General features: G+C 41.2%; 1 protein-coding gene and 1 pseudogene across 2 annotated transcripts in view; one reads left to right on the top strand and one right to left on the bottom strand.

The window, feature by feature from the left end:
- The window catches only part of MARK1 (microtubule affinity regulating kinase 1), a 117,141-nt gene extending 98,341 nt beyond the window's left edge, over positions 1 to 18,800 (bottom strand). Inside the window, exon 1 of one of the 2 annotated variants that reach the window (XM_049634580.1) lies at positions 18,446 to 18,800. In XM_049634580.1, coding sequence (XP_049490537.1) covers positions 18,446 to 18,496 — 51 coding nt within the window. In that variant the 5' untranslated portion in view covers positions 18,497 to 18,800. The remainder of the gene's footprint in view (positions 1 to 18,445) is intronic. The other variant, XM_049634579.1, reaches the window with a different exon arrangement.
- LOC125926012 (60S ribosomal protein L35-like) lies at positions 9,311 to 10,273 on the top strand (annotated as a pseudogene).
- Positions 18,801 to 19,062: the final 262 nt, after the last annotated feature.

Below are 19,062 nucleotides of genomic sequence, written 5' to 3'. Positions count from 1 at the left end.
TACTTGGCCTGAAGAATGGATGTACTGACAAGAAGAAAATGGTGAGCATGGGAAAAAGGGAACCCCAAAGAACATGAGTTGAGTTGCGCATTTCTTTACCGTGGGGAAAGAGAAGAAATGTATCTCGATGAGCAATGTGAACTTCCTCAACACGTTCGTTTGAATTCTTTGTTTCTTTGGTACCGTCACTGAACACCTGCTATTGCAAAGTTTGTAATATACACCTAATAACTGAAAACCAACAATCCACCCAACCAAGTATGTATTATTCTCATTTTAGAGATAAGGAAACCTGCCTAATGTTATACACCTTATCAATGACTAAGCTGGGAAGAAATCAACCCCCGGGGAGTCCTGTCTACAAGTCGGTGCTCTTAAGCATTACACAACCCTACAGGTATGTCTGTACCCACTGAGAACATTGATGTCACTACACAACTATCCTCTGTACCCTGCCAATACCCTGTTCACCAAGCCACCTGCAGGTAATCTGGCTTCCCACTTGGCTTTCTTAAACTTAATACAAGTATTCTAGTAAACCATAAAGTTATACTTCACATTATAAATTCATAATTTTGGGTATAAAAAGGAATATAAACCCATGACTTAAAATACAGGCACTAAAAGAAATGAGAATCATGTATAATCCAGTAGCTCTGAGGTAAACACTTAAAACCCTGGCATATTTACCTCCTTTATCTAAATGTACCACCAACACCACCACCGCAACGGCAGGAGCAGTTAACACAGGTGCCTTCCGCTAGGTGCCAGGCATTGTTCTGAGGGCATTAGATGTATTCAGTCGTCTAAACCTCACGACAACCTCAAAAGCAGTCACTGCTGCTATTACATTTTACAGATGAAGAGCCAGAGGAATAAAGAAAATAAGTGGCTTCCCAAGATCACAGAGCTAATAAGTGGCAGAGCTGGGATCTGAACCCACCAAGTCTGACTTCGGAGCATGTGCCCTGAGCCAAGAAGTTACACCGCTTTACATCTGAACTGGGGTATTACAAAGGGCAATCACTCCCCTTCAGGGGGCAGACAGAGGGTGGCTGAGCCCGCATTTTATTTCTAGAGGCACTCCTTCCTAAGATACTCCCCTGCCCCCAAAAAACTCCTTTGGGAGGTCTTTCACTACGGCTTGCCAGAAGATATTATGAGCCAACACGACTGAGTCCCCTGGGGATAAAAGAAAACATCTGCTTAAATTATATCTAAAAATACGGTATTAAATTCTTTCAGAAACTTCCTAGTTCTTTCACTCCCACGAGTACAAAAACCTAACAGCAAACTTGTGCCAGAAATTACAATGGATGTTTGTTCTTTAAATCTTTAGATTTGATTTGATTTAACACTCTAGTAGTCAAAGCTTTATTCTAAGGCCTTCAGGTTCTGATATATTTAGTAAATCTAACAAGATCCAGTAATTATCCCCTAACATAAGCTAATATTCATATCAACTTAAATGTCAATACATTCATTTTCTGAATAAAAATTTTAAAGTACAATAAAAATTTAATAGATGACTTTCAGTTATGAACATGAATACCAGGGGTGAAAGGAAATCTGTCTGCAAAACACGTCATTCATTGAAAAATGACCAGAATGTAAAAGGTAAATACCGTGTCTACACAGTAGACTCGTGAAGTACTTCAAAATTTGCCAGAGAATGAGTGAATCTGAATTGTATCTATTTACTAAACGCCCATCAAGCAGCTACTACGCGCGCAGCACCTTGCTAAAGTACTTTAAGAGAGGGAATGTATTTTACTGACATATTCTTGCTCTTCTCTGTGCAACACAGCAAGAAATTCCAGTCACTTCTGAAAGCCAATCATGCCAGACACTGCGGCTGGCTCAGAGCTGGGGCTCTCGGTCCCAAGCAGTGTGCAGCATTATATGTGGGACAGGTTTAAGGAAATCACAGTCAGTACACTTTGAAAGTACTGTCACAAAGCCCATTCGAGCAAGAACCAGGAGCATGATGAATAATTCACTTCTGGCAGAACAGAGAACACAGTCTCCTTCCCGACACACTCTTCCCTCCCCTTGATTTCTCTCCCTTCCAGGAGAGGAAGGGAAAAGAGAAAGGCAGAGACAATCACCCAGGCTGGTTATCAACCTTCTCAACTCAAGGCTTTCCTACTTAGAATGTCCTCGGGGCATCTGTGTTTAAGAATTTACTGAGAAGTTAATTCCCCGAGTTTAAACAAGTGGCCACTGGTACGTAACTTATTTCCCTCCAGTTTTTGTTATTTAAGCAGAAAACAGAATTGAGAGTGGCCAGAAGGATCACTGCCGTGACTTAGTACTGCCCTTCCATTAGTCATCTCTACAGAGAAGAGCATGCCAGGTTTATAGGTAAATATGAAAATGAGATGTGCCAGTAAGCATCAGAAAGAAGAAAGAGAGCTTAAGTGACTTTCCCAAGATAACCCGGCTAAATAATCATCTCCCTGGGGTCAACTGTGGTCACCACTTGTCAAAATCAGAGACAGGACACCATGAAAGAATGATGAATTACCAACCGTAGCCTTAGCTAAATCCCTGTCCTAGTCCCTTTAGGTCATACTACCCTCTGCCCTAAGTCTGGGCAGGCTCTCCTTTCTGGTCCACCAGTACTTTTATGGTTACTGTGGGCTCCGCTCACCTTACTCCCAATACATTCTACCACAGTGCAGTGTGTATGGCATTTCATTAGGCAATGTGAATCTTTCCTGAACTGGTGTTAAAAAGAAATAATTACTCTTACACTTGTTAAGTGGTAAGGAAGGTTTTATTCAACATTATTATTACAGCAGGGGTATGATGATAGGGGAGAAAGATCAGTTCTGATTATGGTAAAGACAGCTGGGGATTCAGTCGTGGCACCAAGAGAGGAGGTGAGTGGATGGAAAATTACTAAGAGGAGACCTCAGGGTCAGGGGATTCCTGCTAAACTGGTCTAAGAGAATCCTTGCTGAAGCAGGCCAACAACTTTGAGGACATCAACGTTGGGGGGTGAGGAACTTGATTAGATACCCAGGGCGGTCAGACATCAAGCGTGGGGGGAATTCTCACTTAACTGACTTAGAATTCTTGCCAAGAATTCTTGTGCAGGCCTGGCAAAGACAGGGCAGACATGAAGGCCAAGGTCAAAACCTAACTGAGAAAAAGGCCCCGAGGAGCCACCTGAAGTTTGGTTCAAGGAGAGTCTTTGTCACTGGCATTGGCACCTCCCCTTTACTAAACCCTTCTCCCGATAATGCCAAATCAAGTTCTTATAAATACTACATTAAAAGCTGTTTAGTGAACCTTGAGAAAGGAGGGCTCAAATTCATTTTAAGAGGAAATTTTTAAAAAAGATTTTATGTAATCTCTACACCCAACGTGGGGCATGAACTCACAATCCCAAGATCAAGAGTCACACGCTCTACCAACTGAGCCAGCCAGGTGCCCAGGTCACTAGATTTAAAAACGAGTGTATTTCTAAAACACTCAGGCATACAGAATACAAATCTACTAGTGTTGGCCCCTTACTTCAATCATCCAAGGGCTACCACTGTCTCCAGGACCAGCTCTTGCGGAGACAGCCAAGGCCCTGCCTGGTCCTCTCACTAATGCCCCCCTGGGCTGCTGCCCCCTCCTCTCAACCCCACACTCAGGGCCTCTGTGCACAATGCTCCTTTAGCCCAGTGTCCTCCTCTGCTTCCCACAGAGCCACCTGGGAAAGGAGCACTTATGGTTCAAGCCTTAGTTCAAAGGCTACGAACCGTTCTTGGGCTCCCCGCCCCCCCCCCCCCCCCCCCCAGCCTTCTTTATTCCGCGTTCTGATCACTCAGGTGACAAGGACTGTAACTTTCTACTGCACTTGTTTGTCTCTGTGTCTATCTCCCCGTCAGGCTCTGAGGCCCTCAGGGCAGGAACAGGTTTCATTCGCCTTTGTATCCCTATCGTCTCCGGTTGACATGAAACAAACAGAAAAGGAAATAAAAGCAAACCCTCCTTTGAAATTGTGAAAGTAGCGCTGTTGATTCCAAAATAAAAGGTAGTCATGCTTTAAACATTTGAAATAAACTTATTACTATATCCTTTACAGGTAGCTCATTAAAACCTTGGACTATTGCTTAGCTTCTGATTTGTTTACAACCCGAACTAAACCAACGCAGTGGTCAAAACAGTATTAAATAATACTTTCTCAAAAGAAAGGGCACCACGCCGGGAACCCCTTTATTTTGATGCTACCGCCTCTCCCAGTACGGTTGAGCACATAATGCTGGGAAAAGGGAGGAACATGAAGTTCCTCATTACCTCCTTCATCAATCTTACACCTACAAATACCACGCACGTGTACCTGATTACCTCCGAGACAGACAATTCCCTGTTGTTTTCTATCGCTGTCACCACCCACTGGAAGGACTGATTTATCACTTCTCCAACCCTACTTTCTAGAACATAACCAGCAACCATAATGCCTTTTTTCATTTTAACCAAAAGGTGAGGTTTATTACAATGCAATCATTTTCATCATCATCACATAAATCATGGTTTTTTCAAAGCCTGGCCAGTGAACACCAGCATCAGAATCACTGAGAAGTTTACAAAGAGGAAGTCTGTGATCTCACCCTAGAGAAACTAACTCAGAATACAGAGTGGGACAGAGCAGGGGTTAGGGAATGTGAATTTGAAATGATCTCCCAAGCTGGCTCATAAACTCACTATAGTTGACAATGAATCAATAAACTAGACCTTGATTTATTAAATTGCTGAGTGCCAAAAATATACCAAATACTATGGTAGGTAATATAGGATACACAGAAGTAATATTGGTAGTAGTCCCTAGGGTACCTGAGTAGCTCAGTGGGTTGATTTCGACTCAGGTCATGATCTTACAGTTTGTGGGTTGAATCCCGTGTCCGGCTCTGTGCTGACAGCGTGGAGCCTATGTGGGACGGACGGACTCTCTCTCTCTCTCTCTCTCTCTCTCTCTCTCTCTCCCCCCCCCCCCCCCCCCCACTCACGCTCTCTCCCTGTCTCTCTCAAAATAAATAAACATTAAAAAAAAAAAAAAGTAGTTCTCGGGGCGCCTGGCTGACTCAGTCGGTTGGGCATCTGACTTCGGCCCAGGTCATGATCTCACGGTTCGTGGGTTCGAGCCCCGCGTCAGGCTCTGTGCTGACAGCTCAGAGCCTGGAGCCTGCTTTGAATTCTGTATCTCCCTCTCTCTCTGCCCTTTCCCTACTCATGCTCTGTCTCTCAAAAATAAATAAACACTGAAAAACAAATTTTTTAATAAAAAATAAAAAAAACAGTTCTTGACTTCAAAGTATTTTCAATTTAGTTAGGAAGAAAAAGTTTACACATAGAGAATTCTAGAACAATGCTAAACTCTATGGCACAGAATGGTCTCCAAACTTTAGATCAATTACCACATCTTTAAAAGTTTTAAGTATGGGCTACTATAAGAATAGTTACATACACCACATTATGTACTATTCTACTAACAGATTATATACATTAAAACACATAATACCAAAAAGATGAAAATTTGGGGAAATAGATTAAATTTCAATGGGACCAACTTTTCAGTGATTAGTAAAAACATCACTATGCAATATTAATAGATTTCTTGATTTTTTAAATCTTGGCTTACCAATTTGTGATACTGAGATCTGAAGGCCTGATTATAAGTTCTGTTTATGTTGACACTTGACTTCATCAATGACTGTATTCATATTTCAATTCATTCACCAACTATGTGACAATTTTTTATACAAGTCATGTTAGTAGGGCACCTTCCTGAGGACAATCAGCAGTTTTTCAAAATTAATCACTTAAATATCTGTAACAAATGGCTTCCAAAATCTACTAAGATTTTTGACCTAGAAGATTTATAAACAGGTTAGAAAGTTGTCTACATGTTTAAGTGTGTAGATATGAGAATTTTAGAAATGACATATAATTAAGGGTAGTAAAATCAAACAAGTACGGACATTTCTGAACACCCATTTTCAAAAAGCTTATTCCAGTCTTTCTGTAGTACAGTAGGCAAGATACTGTGAAAGGTTCTCCAAGATAAAACACACTTTTTTAAAAGTGTACTGCTGAGCTCGAAGAGAAACATCCAAGGGAAAAATAAACAAACATTTAAAATCTCCAGCTGAAAGCAATTACAAAATCCAGCACTGCCCTGGGGTCCACATACTAAGCTTGGGACCTACTACAACATTGGAGAGCTGAACTTAAAACTCCTTCATTGAGTTTGGGACACCTTTAGGAGACTGAAATGTCCCAGGTCAGGGGCTCCTGGCTGGCTCAATCAGTAAAGCATGTGAGACTCTTGATCTCGGGGTTGTAAGTTTGAGCCCCATGTCGGAAGTAGAGATTACTTAAAAATAAAACCTTAAAAAAAAGAATGTCCCAGGTCAGCAGGGGCTCCCAGTAGGAGCAAAACAAATCCTCTCTAGAAGTCATCCTCAGTTCAGACCCCCAAGTTTCACACAGATAAAAATCAGGCAAATACGAGTTCACCCACAAAGACCAGCAAATACAGAAAAAAAAACAAGCCACAGGGAATGAGAATCAGCAGACACAAACCATAAAGCTAAAGCCCCAGGGACTTCCTATAGTGGAATTTCCAGATACAGGAAGTAAATACATATTAAATGTTTAAGGAAATGAAGATGAAATCACAAAAACAAGCAAAGACCAAAAAACTATAAACTAGGCCAGACTGGTTTGAGGGAAAAATTTAGAACTTTGAGAATGAAAAATAAAATTCATGAAATTAAAAATTTAACAATGAGGAAAGAGAAGAGTGGAACATGCATCCAACACTCCACTAGTTTGTGTCCAGCTCAACACAGGGTGCTGACGGGAACCAGCATATGCTAGATGCCGGGGGTACGGGTATGGTGAGAACAACACGGGCTGCTCAGGATGCTGCTGTTTCAGAAGAACCACAGTACAGCAGACAGACACCAGAGGGAGCAAGAGCTTACAGCTCCTAAAAAATACAACCAGGAAATCCCTCTAATCAGGCATCTATAAGCACACATCCAGAAAAGACACATCTACAGGAAAGGTTTGAGAGCCTTGAGAATCTCTAGCTGGACTGAATGGCAAAGATCTTTCAATGTAAGGGGCCGCCTGGGTGGCTCAGTAAGTTAGACAGCCGACTCCTGATTTCGGCTCAGGTCACATCTCAAGGTTTGTGAGTTCGAGCCCTGCACTGGGCTCTGTGCTGACAGTGTGGAGTCTGCTTGATATTCTCTCTCTCTCAAAAAATAAATAAGTAAAACTTAAAAAAAAAAAATCTTTCCGTTATTAAGCCAGTCCAGAAAGACTGGGAGAGGTAGCCATTTTTTTTAATGTGTGGATACTAACAGAGTTATAAAGAACACAAATAAAGGGGGAAACGGCCCAATCAAGGGAAGGAAATAAATCTTCAAAAAAAAAAACCCAACACTGAAGAAACAGGGGTATATGCATTACCTGGCAAAGAATTCAAAATGATAGATGCTCAATGAGGTCATGAAATGATAAATGAGCAAAATGAGAATTTCAACAAAGAAACTGAAAATATAGAAGATAACCAAACAAATTTTGGAACTCAATTCAAGAATGCAATAACTCATTAGGGAGGTTCAATCATAGATCAAGCAGAAGAAAGAATGAGCAAATTTGAACATTTTCTTGAAATTATCCAGCCACAAGAACAGCAACAATAATAGCAGCAGCAGCAAGAAAGAAAAAAAGAGTGAAGAAAGTCTAAGGGAATTATAAAGCAATATATGCATTATGGGAGTCTCAGAAAAAAAAAAGAGAAAAAGAGACAGAAAGCTTATATTTTTAAAAAAATGACCAAAAAGTTCCCAAATATGAGGACGAAAATGGACATACAGATTTCCAGATGCAAGAAACCTAACAGAATTTAAACAGGATGAATCCAAAACAGGATGAACCCAAAAATGTCCTCACCAAAGCACATTATAATCAAATATAGTCAAAGGTCAAAGAGAATTTTGAAAGCAGCAAGATAAAAATTCCTTGTCATGTACCAAGGAACCCTCATAAACTTATTCACAGATTTCTCAGAAGAAGACTGGCAGACCAGGAAAGAGTGCAATAAAATATTCAAACTGCTGGGGGAAAAAAAACTTGCCAGCCAACAATGCTATATCCAGCAAAACTGTCCTTCAAAAATTAATAAAAGCTTTCAGAGAAAAAAAAAAAAGCTGAGAGAGTTCATCACCACTAGACCTGCCTAATGCTTAAGGGAGTCATTCAAGTTGAACAAAAAGACACTAAATAGTAACAGGAAACCATATGAAAATATAAACTTCACAGGTAATGGGAAAAATAAACACAAACTCAGAATATTGTAATATGGTACGTAAATCACTTTTATCCTGGCATATAAATTAAAACACAAAAGTATTTATAAAACTAAAACTATAAAATATGCTAATAGATATACAATACAAAAAGATATAATTGTGACAACAACAATATAAAGTGTGAAGAAGGAAGAAATAAAAGCAGAATTTTTGTATGAGATTGAAGTTAAGCTGCCATCAGCTTAAAACAGATTGTCATAACTGTAAAATGTTTTATGTGAGCCCCATGGTAACCACACAGAAAATACCTAGAGAAGATACAAAAGAAAATGGAAAAAAAAAAAAAAACCACTCAAAGCATGTCATTAAAAAAAATATCAACGAAACACATAGGTAGACAGCAAGAAAGGTTAAGAAAGACAAAAGAATGACAAAACAGAGAAAAGACAAATAGGAACATTATACAATGATAAAGTGGTCAATGGGCCAAAAAGATACAACAATTATAAGTGTTTATAGACTCAACATCAGAACATTTAAAATATATGAAACAGATACTGACAGAATTGAAGGAAGAAATAGACAGCAACACAGTAACAGTTGGAAATTTCATCAACCCGTTTCCAACCATGGATAGAACATCCAGACAGCTATCAAGAAGAAAACTGAGGACTTGAACAACACTACAGACCAAAAGGTCCAAACACACATATTCAGAACATTTCACTGAATAGCAGCAGAACTCATTTTTATAAAATGTAAATAGAAATTTCCCAGGATGGGGCACGTGTGAGGTACAAAACATGTCTCGCAAATTTAATAATACTAAGATTATACTGAGTATCTTATCCAAACTAATGGTATACAACTAGAAATCAGCAACAGAAGAAAACTGGAAAATGTGTGAAAATTAAGCAACATATTCTTGAGCAACCATTGGGTCGGGAAGAAATCAAGACAGAAATTATAAAATATCTCGAGACAAATGAAAACAACGTACAATCCTCTTTCCTTCGGCAGCAGGGACAGATTGTGCAGCTACGGCCAAGATTAAGGCTCCACACCTTCGCGGCAAGGAGGAGGAGCTGCTTGAACAGATGGGAGACCTGAAGGTGGAGCTGTCCCAGTTGTGCGTCGTGGACGAGACAGGTGGCGTGGCTTCCAAGCTCTCCAAGATCTGAGCTGTTTGCAAATCCATCACCCGTGTTCTCACCACCATTAGCCAGACTCAGAAAGAGAACCTCAGGAAATTCTACGAGGACAAGAAGTACAAGCCCCTGGATCTGTGGCTGAAGAACACACATGCCGTGCGCGCCCTGCTGAACAAGGACGAAAACCTGAGGACCAAGAAGCAGCAGTGGAAGAAGCAGCTATGCCTACTGGGTTAGTATGGGTCAAGGCCTGAGCATGGGCATCAGTAAAACAGTAACAAACTGGAAAAGAAAGAAAGAAAGAAAGAAAGAAAGAAAGAAAGAAAGAAAGAAAAGAAAAGAAAAGGATAGAATAGAATATACAAAAACTTACAGGATATAGCAAGAGTAGTACTAAGTGGGAAGTTCATAGCAATAAAGACCTTAAAATTAAAGAACAAAAAAGATTAAAAAACAAAAAGAATGCTCTCAAATTCCACCTCAAGGAACTAGAAAAAAGAAAAACCTAAGCCCAAAATTAGTAGAGGGAAATCAGAATAAAGATTATAGAGGTAATAAATGAAATACAGAATAGAAAAAAATCTTTAAGTCAACAAAGAATTTGTTTTTTGAAGAAAAAAAAATCAACAAATGAAAGAATCTCTAGTCAGACTAAGAAAAGAGAGAGAGAGAGAGAGAGAGAGAGAGAGAGAGAGAAGAACCTAACAAAATCAGAGGAAACATTACAACTTATGCCATAGAATTAGAAAGGATGGTCAGAAACTACCTTAATTACATACCAACAAGTTGGATAACCTACAAGAAATGGAGAAATCCCCAAGAACATAAAATTGACCAAGACTGAACTATGAAGAAAAAGAAAATCTGAACAGATCTACACTACTAAGGAGAATGAATCAGTAATCAAAAACTTTCGGCAAAGAAAAGCCCAGGACCAGATGGCTTTCTGGTAAATCCTATAAAACATTTAAAGAAGAATCAACACCAGTCTTTCTAAAACTTTTCCAAAAATTGAGGAGAGGGAAACACTTTCCAAGTCATTGTATGAGGCCAGCATTACTCTCATACCAAAACCAGAAAAAGATGCTACAAGAAAACCACAGGCCAATAACCTTGATGAATATATATGGAAAAATCCTAGATGAAATATTAGCAAACCAAATTTAACAGCACATTAAAAGAATCATACATGCTGACCAAATGGGATCTATTCCTAAGATTCAAGGATGGTTCAACACAGGTAATCAGTGTAATTAACATTAACAGAACAAATGATGAAAATCACATGACCATCTCTGTTGATGCAGACACGGCATTTGACAAAATTCAATGCCCTTTCATCATAAAAAAAAAACAAAACCTCTCAACATACTAGGAATAGAAGGTAATTACTTCAACATAATCGATACCATATATGAAAAGCCCACAGCTAACATCATACTCAATGATGAAAACCAAAAGCTTATTCTCTGCTATCAAAAACAAGGATGCCTCCTCTTGCCACTTATATTCAACATAGTACTGAAAATCTTAGGATTTTGCCTAAGCAATTTGGCAAGAAAAAGAAATAAAAGCCATACACACTGGAAAGGAAAAAGGAAAAGTATCTCTGTTTGCAAATGACATGATTTTATATGTAGAAAACCATATGACCTCCACCAAGAAACACAAACAACTGTTAGAATTACAAACAAATTCAGGGCATCTGGGTGGCTTAGTTGGTTGAGAAGCTGACTCTTGATTTTGGCTCAGGTCATGGTCCCAGCCCAGGGTCATGGGACAGAGCCCTGTGTCGGGTTCGGGTTCTGCACTGAGCATGGAGCCTGCTTGGGATTCTCCCTCTCTCTCTCTCTCTCTCTCTCCCCCTCCCTCCCTCTGCCCCTCACCCCTGCTCTCTTTCCCTCTCTTTCTCTCTCTCCCTCTAAAATAATAAAAAAGAACTAAAAACGAATTCAATAAAATTGCAGGCTACAAAATCAACAAATAAAAATCACTAACAACAAGTGATGTGAAAAGAAAATTAAGAAAACAACCTCATTTACAATAGCATTAAAAAGAATGAAATATTTAGTAATAAATTTAACTAATGAAGCAAAAAAATGTCTACCCTGAAAACTACAAAACATCACTAAAAGAAATTAAAGGAGACACAAATAAATGGAAAGACATCTGTGTTTATGATTTGGAAGATGTAACACTGATAAAATATCCACACTACCCAAAGAGATCTACAGATCAACAAAATTCTATCAAAACCCCACTGCCATTTTTTTTACGAAAAAAGAAAAAAATCCTAACATTCATAAGGAACCACAAGGACCCTGAATAGCCAAAGCAATCTTGAGAAAGAAGAACAAAGATGAAGGCCTCACAGTTAGGACTTCAAAGCATATTACATTGTTCTAATAATCAAAACAGTATGACACTGGTATAAAGACAGGCATACAGACCAATGGAAGAGAATTGAAAGCACAGAATAAATCTATGTATATATGGTTAAATGATCTTTTATTGATAAGAGTACCACGAATACACAAGGGATGAAAGACAATCTTTTCAACATATGATGCTGGAAAAGCCAGATCTCCCCATGCAAAAGAATGAAATTGGACCTCTTATATCATACACAAAAATTAATTCAAAATGCATTAAAGACTTATATAACACCTGAAACTGTAAAATCCCTTAAAGAAAACACAGGGGAAAAGCTTCATTACAATGATCTTGGCAATGATTCCCTGGATATAACACAAATATCACAGGCAATCAAGGCAAAAAGTGAAAAGGTGGGGAACTACGTCAAAGTAAAAAGCTTCTCCACAGCAAAGGAAACAATCCTCACAGTGAAAAGACAAACTATAGAGTGGAAGAAAGTATTTGTACACCATATATCTGAAAGGGGTTAATATCCAAAATATGTAAGGAACTCCTACAATTCAACTGAAGAAAAAAAACAAAAAGCAAAAAACCCTGATTCTTTTAAAAAAATGAACAAAGGACGTGAGAAGACATTTCTTCAAAGAAGACATCTAAATGGCCAACAGGTATTTGAAAAGATGCTCAACATCACTAATCATCAGAGAAATGCATATCAAAACCACAACAAGTTTATCACTTCACATCTGTTAGGATGGCCATTATCAAAAAACAAAACAGACAAAGATATGGAGAGATTGGAACCCTTGTGCGTTGTTGGTGGGAATGTAAAACGGTGTGGCCATTATGGAAAAGAATATGGAGGTTCCTCAAAAATTTTTTAAAATAGAACCTATAATCTGGCAATCCATTTCCAGATATTTATTCAAAAGAATTGAAATCAGGATCTCAAAGAGATATCTGCAATCCCACGTTCATTGCAGCATTATTCACAACTGCCAAGTTATGAAAACATCCCAAATGTCCATCAACGGAAGAATGGATAAAGAAATGTGTGATATACATTCAATGGAGTATTTCTGCCATAAAGGAAGGGAATTCTGTCACGCTACATTATGGATGAATCTCGAGGACATTACACTAAGTGAAATTAGCCTATCATAGAAAGATTGACACTGCATGATTCCATTTAACTTAGTCAAACTTATAAAAGCAGAGAGTAGAATTGTAGTTGCCAGGGGCTGGGAAAAAGAGGAAAATGGGGGAGTTGCTGCTGGATGGTATAAAGTTTCAGTCATGCAAGATGAAAAAGTTCTAAAGACCTGCTATACAACATTGAGCCTACAGTTAACAATACTGTACTTAGGAGTTTAAGAGAGTAGATTTCATGTTATGTGCCTACCACAATTGAACACAATTTAACAGAAAGATTAACTGATTTAAATACGGCCAAAGAGATTTAGCCAACTAAAAGATAAATCTAAATATTACATAACTGTTGCAGATAGTATAGGGAAACAATGAAATGGGGGGGGGAAGGAGAGTTTAAGACATATGTAGGATAGAATGAGCAATTTTAACATATCTAATGAGAGCACTGGAAACACTAGAGAGAACAGAGATAAGTTAATATTTAAAGAGAGCATGCTTGATTCAGTTCAGAAGTGATGAAAGATACAAATCCACAGATGATAAATCCAAACAAATCATGCAGCTTATAGTACAGACAGGCAGTGAACATGTGGGAAAAATGAGTAAGAAGTTAAGGCACACAGAGGAGTTATGGCCTCACGTTATGTAATCAGACTCCCCAAATGAACTGCCACAGGGAGCAGAAACAAGGCTATTTTCAAAAAGATAAAAGTTGATAAGTATCTAGAACTAATGACAAACAGGAAATCACAGACATAGGAAGCAAGAAGGAAAAAAGGAAATCCACACCTAAATACACTGTAGTAAAGTCCAACACCTAAAGAAAAGCAGAGACTCTTACAGAGGCGGATGGAACAGATCACCTAGCTACCGGCAGATGACTTCTGAACAGAATGAAATCAGCAGACCATGAAATACTATCTTCTGAGCAATGAATGAAAATAACTGTCATCTTAGAATTAGAGGCTGAGCAAAACTATCATTGAATAATAAGGGCAAAATACATTTCACATTTAAAAAACAAAGTTTATGGCTAACAATCCTTCACCAAAAGAACTTCAAAGGTGTTCATTGGGAAAAGGGAAAATGACATCCAAAGGGAAGTCTGAGAAGGAGGAAGAAATGGTGAAAAAATAATAACTTAAAAACTATGTAGCTGATTTTAAACAATCTGGGCTTAAAAAAAGAAGAGTTAAAAACAGCACTTTGGACAGAAAGGAATAGAAGGTAGAGATGTTTTCTCACAATGGACTGTCAGACCAGGAGTGTGGACTGTGCACAGACCGATATTCAGCTACAGCAGAGAGCACTGCTTGCTGCAACCGTATCAGAATTTTTCTTAGAAACGTGAGCCATATCTTAAGGGATTTGTGAGTTTGGGATGAGGCAGAAAGAGCAGGGCACCTGAGACAGAGAAAATATTTTCAAAATAAAGATGAGCAGGGCATAGCCCGTTCTTCCTCTAATAACGCATTTTATATCATTTCATATATTCTTTTAAAAGTTCTAAGACAAAGACAAAACAAACCAAAAAAAAAAACCTCTAAGAAGCAACAGCATGAGTACAGCAACAGTGGAAGATGTCAGAGATCATAACCTTGGGTGGTCAGTTGACTTTCTGAAGGCTTCTGCCTCTGTCTGTACTATGCGATATTTACCATAACTTCCCAGTGTCACTAACTTAATCTGATGATAAATGAAAAAATTCAAAAGGGGAATGTTCCAGCACTGATGTCTTACAGATTACTACTAGATGCTCTGCTGGGTGCCGGGGATACAGAGTAAAAGGGACAAAATAAGCCAACAATGAGGGTGCCGTAGGATAGGTACTGTGACATGTGAGGTATGCACAGGGTACCCAAAGGTAGTGGCAAAGGCATGTTCTCTCTTGCCTTTTCACATTACTAACAATGATTCCCACAGCACAAAGTACTGATGGCGCCTCGTACACGCTAAGAACTGCTACACTCATCACAGTGAGTTTCACGTCTATCCAAAGAATCACCTTCAAAAGTTTTATTATTAGAAGATTCAAAGTTAAGTTTAACCAAAACATTCCAAGAAGGGGTCAAATCAATTATCTTCATACTGATTAAAATTCACCACAGAAAGCTAGTCTGGGCCTTTTGCATTCAGAAAAATCAGCACGATCAGAGTTTTTCTGAAACACAGAAAAACAATTTATCTTGCTTCATTTAAAAGCACCTACAAGTAATGGTAATAGATTGCCTACGGTCATGCTGGAACTAACCAAGCATAATCTAAGAGAAGAAAAAAAAACTTCAAATACCCATTCTTTTTCTGGATTTTTTCCAACCTAAAATCAAACACATTTTGCATAAATTAATTCTATTATCTGTAACGTGCCTTTTCTACTTCGCTATGAAGTGTTGATGGCATGGAAAGTTCATCATTGGTTATTTTGTGGTATTTAGCCATTTCAGGCCTACCACCGATGCACACACAAATCCCTTCACCTATGAGAAAAGAACTCCTGAAAAAGTACACACAGAATGTTCTCAAAGAAAAGCAATTCTTGCTAACTCTACTAGATACAGTGGTAGTAACAGGAGATTAGTGGTGTAACACACCTCTTTTGAAAACCTTAATTTATCCTCAACATTTATTAGTGACACACATGGGATAGGTATTACATATTCCCAAGAATACAAAATCCAAATATGTTCACATGACTAAACAAAATTTTATATTAGCTGAAAATGACAATAACACACAAAGATGGTTTCTAAAACTGCCCTGTTTAAAACATTTCCAGCAGTGAAAGAATATTTTTAGTTATGTCCTTAATATTTCAAAGAACTTAGAAACCTTTATAGTCATATGAAAATAAATTTTCACAACCATCTTTTTAAATATGTCACTTTAACTGAAAAGGACTGGCAACGTCCATCTTGATTGTCTTACTGGCATTAGCGTATTAGCTCACAAGCAGGTTTGTTCTTTATTTCATTGATGAGAGGTGAGTAAAAACGGATTAGGACACTTACTACAGGCCAGAGAATACAGAGAGATAACAGCAATGACTTAATAGCCATCTCTGGTAGTCCCTTTGATAAACACCTATGGCACGCACAAACCAATTTAGCCCTATTTACACAACTTTCTACTGTACAAGATTTGTTCGGGATTATATTTCGGGTAAGCTGCTTGAGGGGAGAGGCCTTATCTTAAGTAATACTTCTGTATGCCTTCCAGCTCAAAAACAAAGCTGGGCGCACATTAACTGATAAATTAACAGCTAGAGTGTAACAATAAATACTTTCCACAAATTGGGAGATATTAGGCAATTAGGAGAAAATCAGAATTAGATAAAGTAAGGTACAGGGAGATACAGTCATTTACAACACAAGGACAGAAGACAATACCATAAACGTGACTTTGAAATAACATGTTCAGAACCGGAGCCAATGTGTTTATACAGGATGATTATTTTCAGAAGGTACAACAAAATTTATCACACAATTACTGCTTTGCTTAAAAATCCACTAGGGTCTTTTTTTTTGGGGGGGGGGGGCAGGGGTCTTACTTGTGATGCTGCATTTTGTGCTATTCCTTGATGCATATTCTTACAATGCTATCCCATGTCCTTAAAAAGTACCTTATTCACGCACACTTATGGAAAGAGCTTTACTATTGGAAATCCAAAAGAAAATACAATGTATTTTTCCACCCTTCCTAGGTGAGCACACAATGTTTTACTAATAAACACAAAGGTCATCCATCATCTATCCTACTTTCCATTCACACTGAAACGACACAATGACAAGCATCTTTTTAGAGTTCCTATTAGAAAAATTCTGTACCAAAACTTGACTTGAAGATCAAGTTTAACCAAATTTTTCATCCCCCACCCCCGACCTCCTTCAATCTTCCAGTCAAAACTGTGCATCAATTATTTATTTTTTAAAACACTTATGATGCAAAATGAAGTTATAATTTATGCTGGCAGCAGCCTTACACCGTGTTGACCGTTTTAAATGCATGACAAGCTAGGGAGGACAAAAGCACACTCTGAAATACCTTCCCAGGTCTTCTAACAATAGTCTCTTACTAGAATTTCTTCTCCCTTCATATAATTATATTAAGTTTCTGTGTTCCCCTGCGCTCCCAAGATTAAATAATCTGTTTATACCAGCCGCCAACACTTCAGAGGGGAGCTTGTGTCTTCTCCTGCAAACCTTTTGTCTAAGAACGCCAAAGCACTTCATTTTTTTATTTTACCAACCATACGACGGCACTGGTCCACTGAGAGCTGGAGTCTAACTTAAACTAGACAACCAGACAGATCTGGACGGCCCACCAAACTTGGTACCTGCTAGCTCCTTAAAAACCAGTCAGAAAATCAGCCAAGGCCCTATTTACAAGTCATGCGGATTAAAAACAAAACAAAACAAAACAAAAACGAGGGGGGGGGGGGGGGGGGGTGGAAACAAACCCTTTTCCACAAAGAAACTCACACAGACACCCACACACAATTGTACTTTTCAGAAGGTGGGAATACAACTAACTGATCTGGTCCTTTTGGTTTTCAAGAGTTGAAACACCAGGGACATCTGCATCCAGATAAAAACTCCTGAGGGCAATTTGATCAAAGACACAGCAAATCCTTCCTTCAAAGAAATGCACCGTGTGACACTCCAAGGAGGAGGAGAGATATTTAAAGTAAAACCTGCCCTGAATTATCGCCCCAGACTTGAGGAAGGGAATGAAAAGCCGCTGGCTTCCTACGGCTTTTAAACGTTTTTGCTGTAACCCCAGGGCCACAGAGGCTGTCCGGGAAATTCTTGTACTCATCTCTCCCGAAGAGTATCTCAGCAGCAGGAACTCATCCACACAAACACACACATCGATCTCTACTACCGCTCTGCCCCTTCCCTTCCGACCTTCCGCCTGCGGAGCCCACGACCCAAAATGGGACACAGTGTTACAAAAAGCAAAGTCATGGGGCAATGCAGGGGGGTGGGGGTGCAGGGGACCGAGAGGGCCAGAAGAGCGGGGGGGGGGGGGGAGAGGCAGTCAGCCGGCTCGCCCGCGGCGGCGGAGCGAACATTCGGGTGGGGATACAGCATGCCGAGGGACAAATACAGCAATCTGGGATGCCCACTCTGCCCTCGCCCGTGCCTCCCTGCCCTCCATCAGCCCGTCCTCTCCGGGAGGACCACCCAGGACGGGGCTCCCCGTACAGCCCCCGCCCTCGCCCTGCAGGGAAAAGCAGCGAAATGGGGTTGGAATGAAAAGGGGGCAGAGCGGCGGGCGAGGGGGCACGCCGGCTCCAGGTGGAGACCGTGCGGCGGCGGCGGCGGCCGCTCGGGGGACCCGGGGGCGGCCCGGCGGAGGGCGAGGCGGGGGTCGGCCCGGGGTCTCGCCCCCGCCGCCCCCGGGGGGGGGGGGTGTGAGGGGAGGGGAGAGGCTCGGGTTACTCACGTTCTCCGTGTCCCGCTCGTTCACCGTCGGCAATGGCGTCCGGGCCGACATTTTGTGCGGGCGGCGGGGTCGGGCCGGGGTCTCGCCGGCCGGGCTGGGGTGCGGGCCCGGGGTGGGGGGGGGGGGGGGGGGGGGGGGGGGGGGCGGGCGGGGGGCCGGGCCGAGCGGCTCCCGCAGGCCGCGGGGCGGTGCAACAAGCGGCCCCGGCGGGGCGAGGGGGAGGAAGACGCGGAGGAAGGGGAGGGGGAGCCGCTTCCCGCGGCGGCGCCGGCGGGGGGACGCGGGCAGGAGCGAGGGCGGGCTCCGGGCGAGGGCGGTTGCCCGGCGCGGGCCGGGCGGCGAGGCCGGCGGGATGCGGCGCCGAGGGGAGGGGTGGGGAGGCGGGGAAGGGGGGGCGGGGGGGGGGGGGGGGGGGGGGGGGGGCGGCGGCGGCGGCCGGGCCCCGCTAGGCTCCCCGGGCCATGGCTGAAGGTGAGCTCGCCCCGCAAATCACTGCCCGGCTCGTCCCGGCGAGCGCGGTTCGGGCCCGGGAGCCGCGGCCCTGACAGCGCCGCCCGCGCCGCGCCCCGCGCCCCGCCTCAGGTGTGCGGCGCCGCCCGGCCGAGCCGCAGCCACGC

The sequence above is a fragment of the Panthera uncia genome, chromosome F1, assembly GCF_023721935.1.
Source record: "Panthera uncia isolate 11264 chromosome F1, Puncia_PCG_1.0, whole genome shotgun sequence".
Classification (NCBI taxonomy): domain Eukaryota; kingdom Metazoa; phylum Chordata; class Mammalia; order Carnivora; family Felidae; genus Panthera; species Panthera uncia.
The sequence above is the reverse complement of the archived record's forward strand: the minus strand, read 5'-3'. Positions and strand labels throughout refer to the sequence as shown.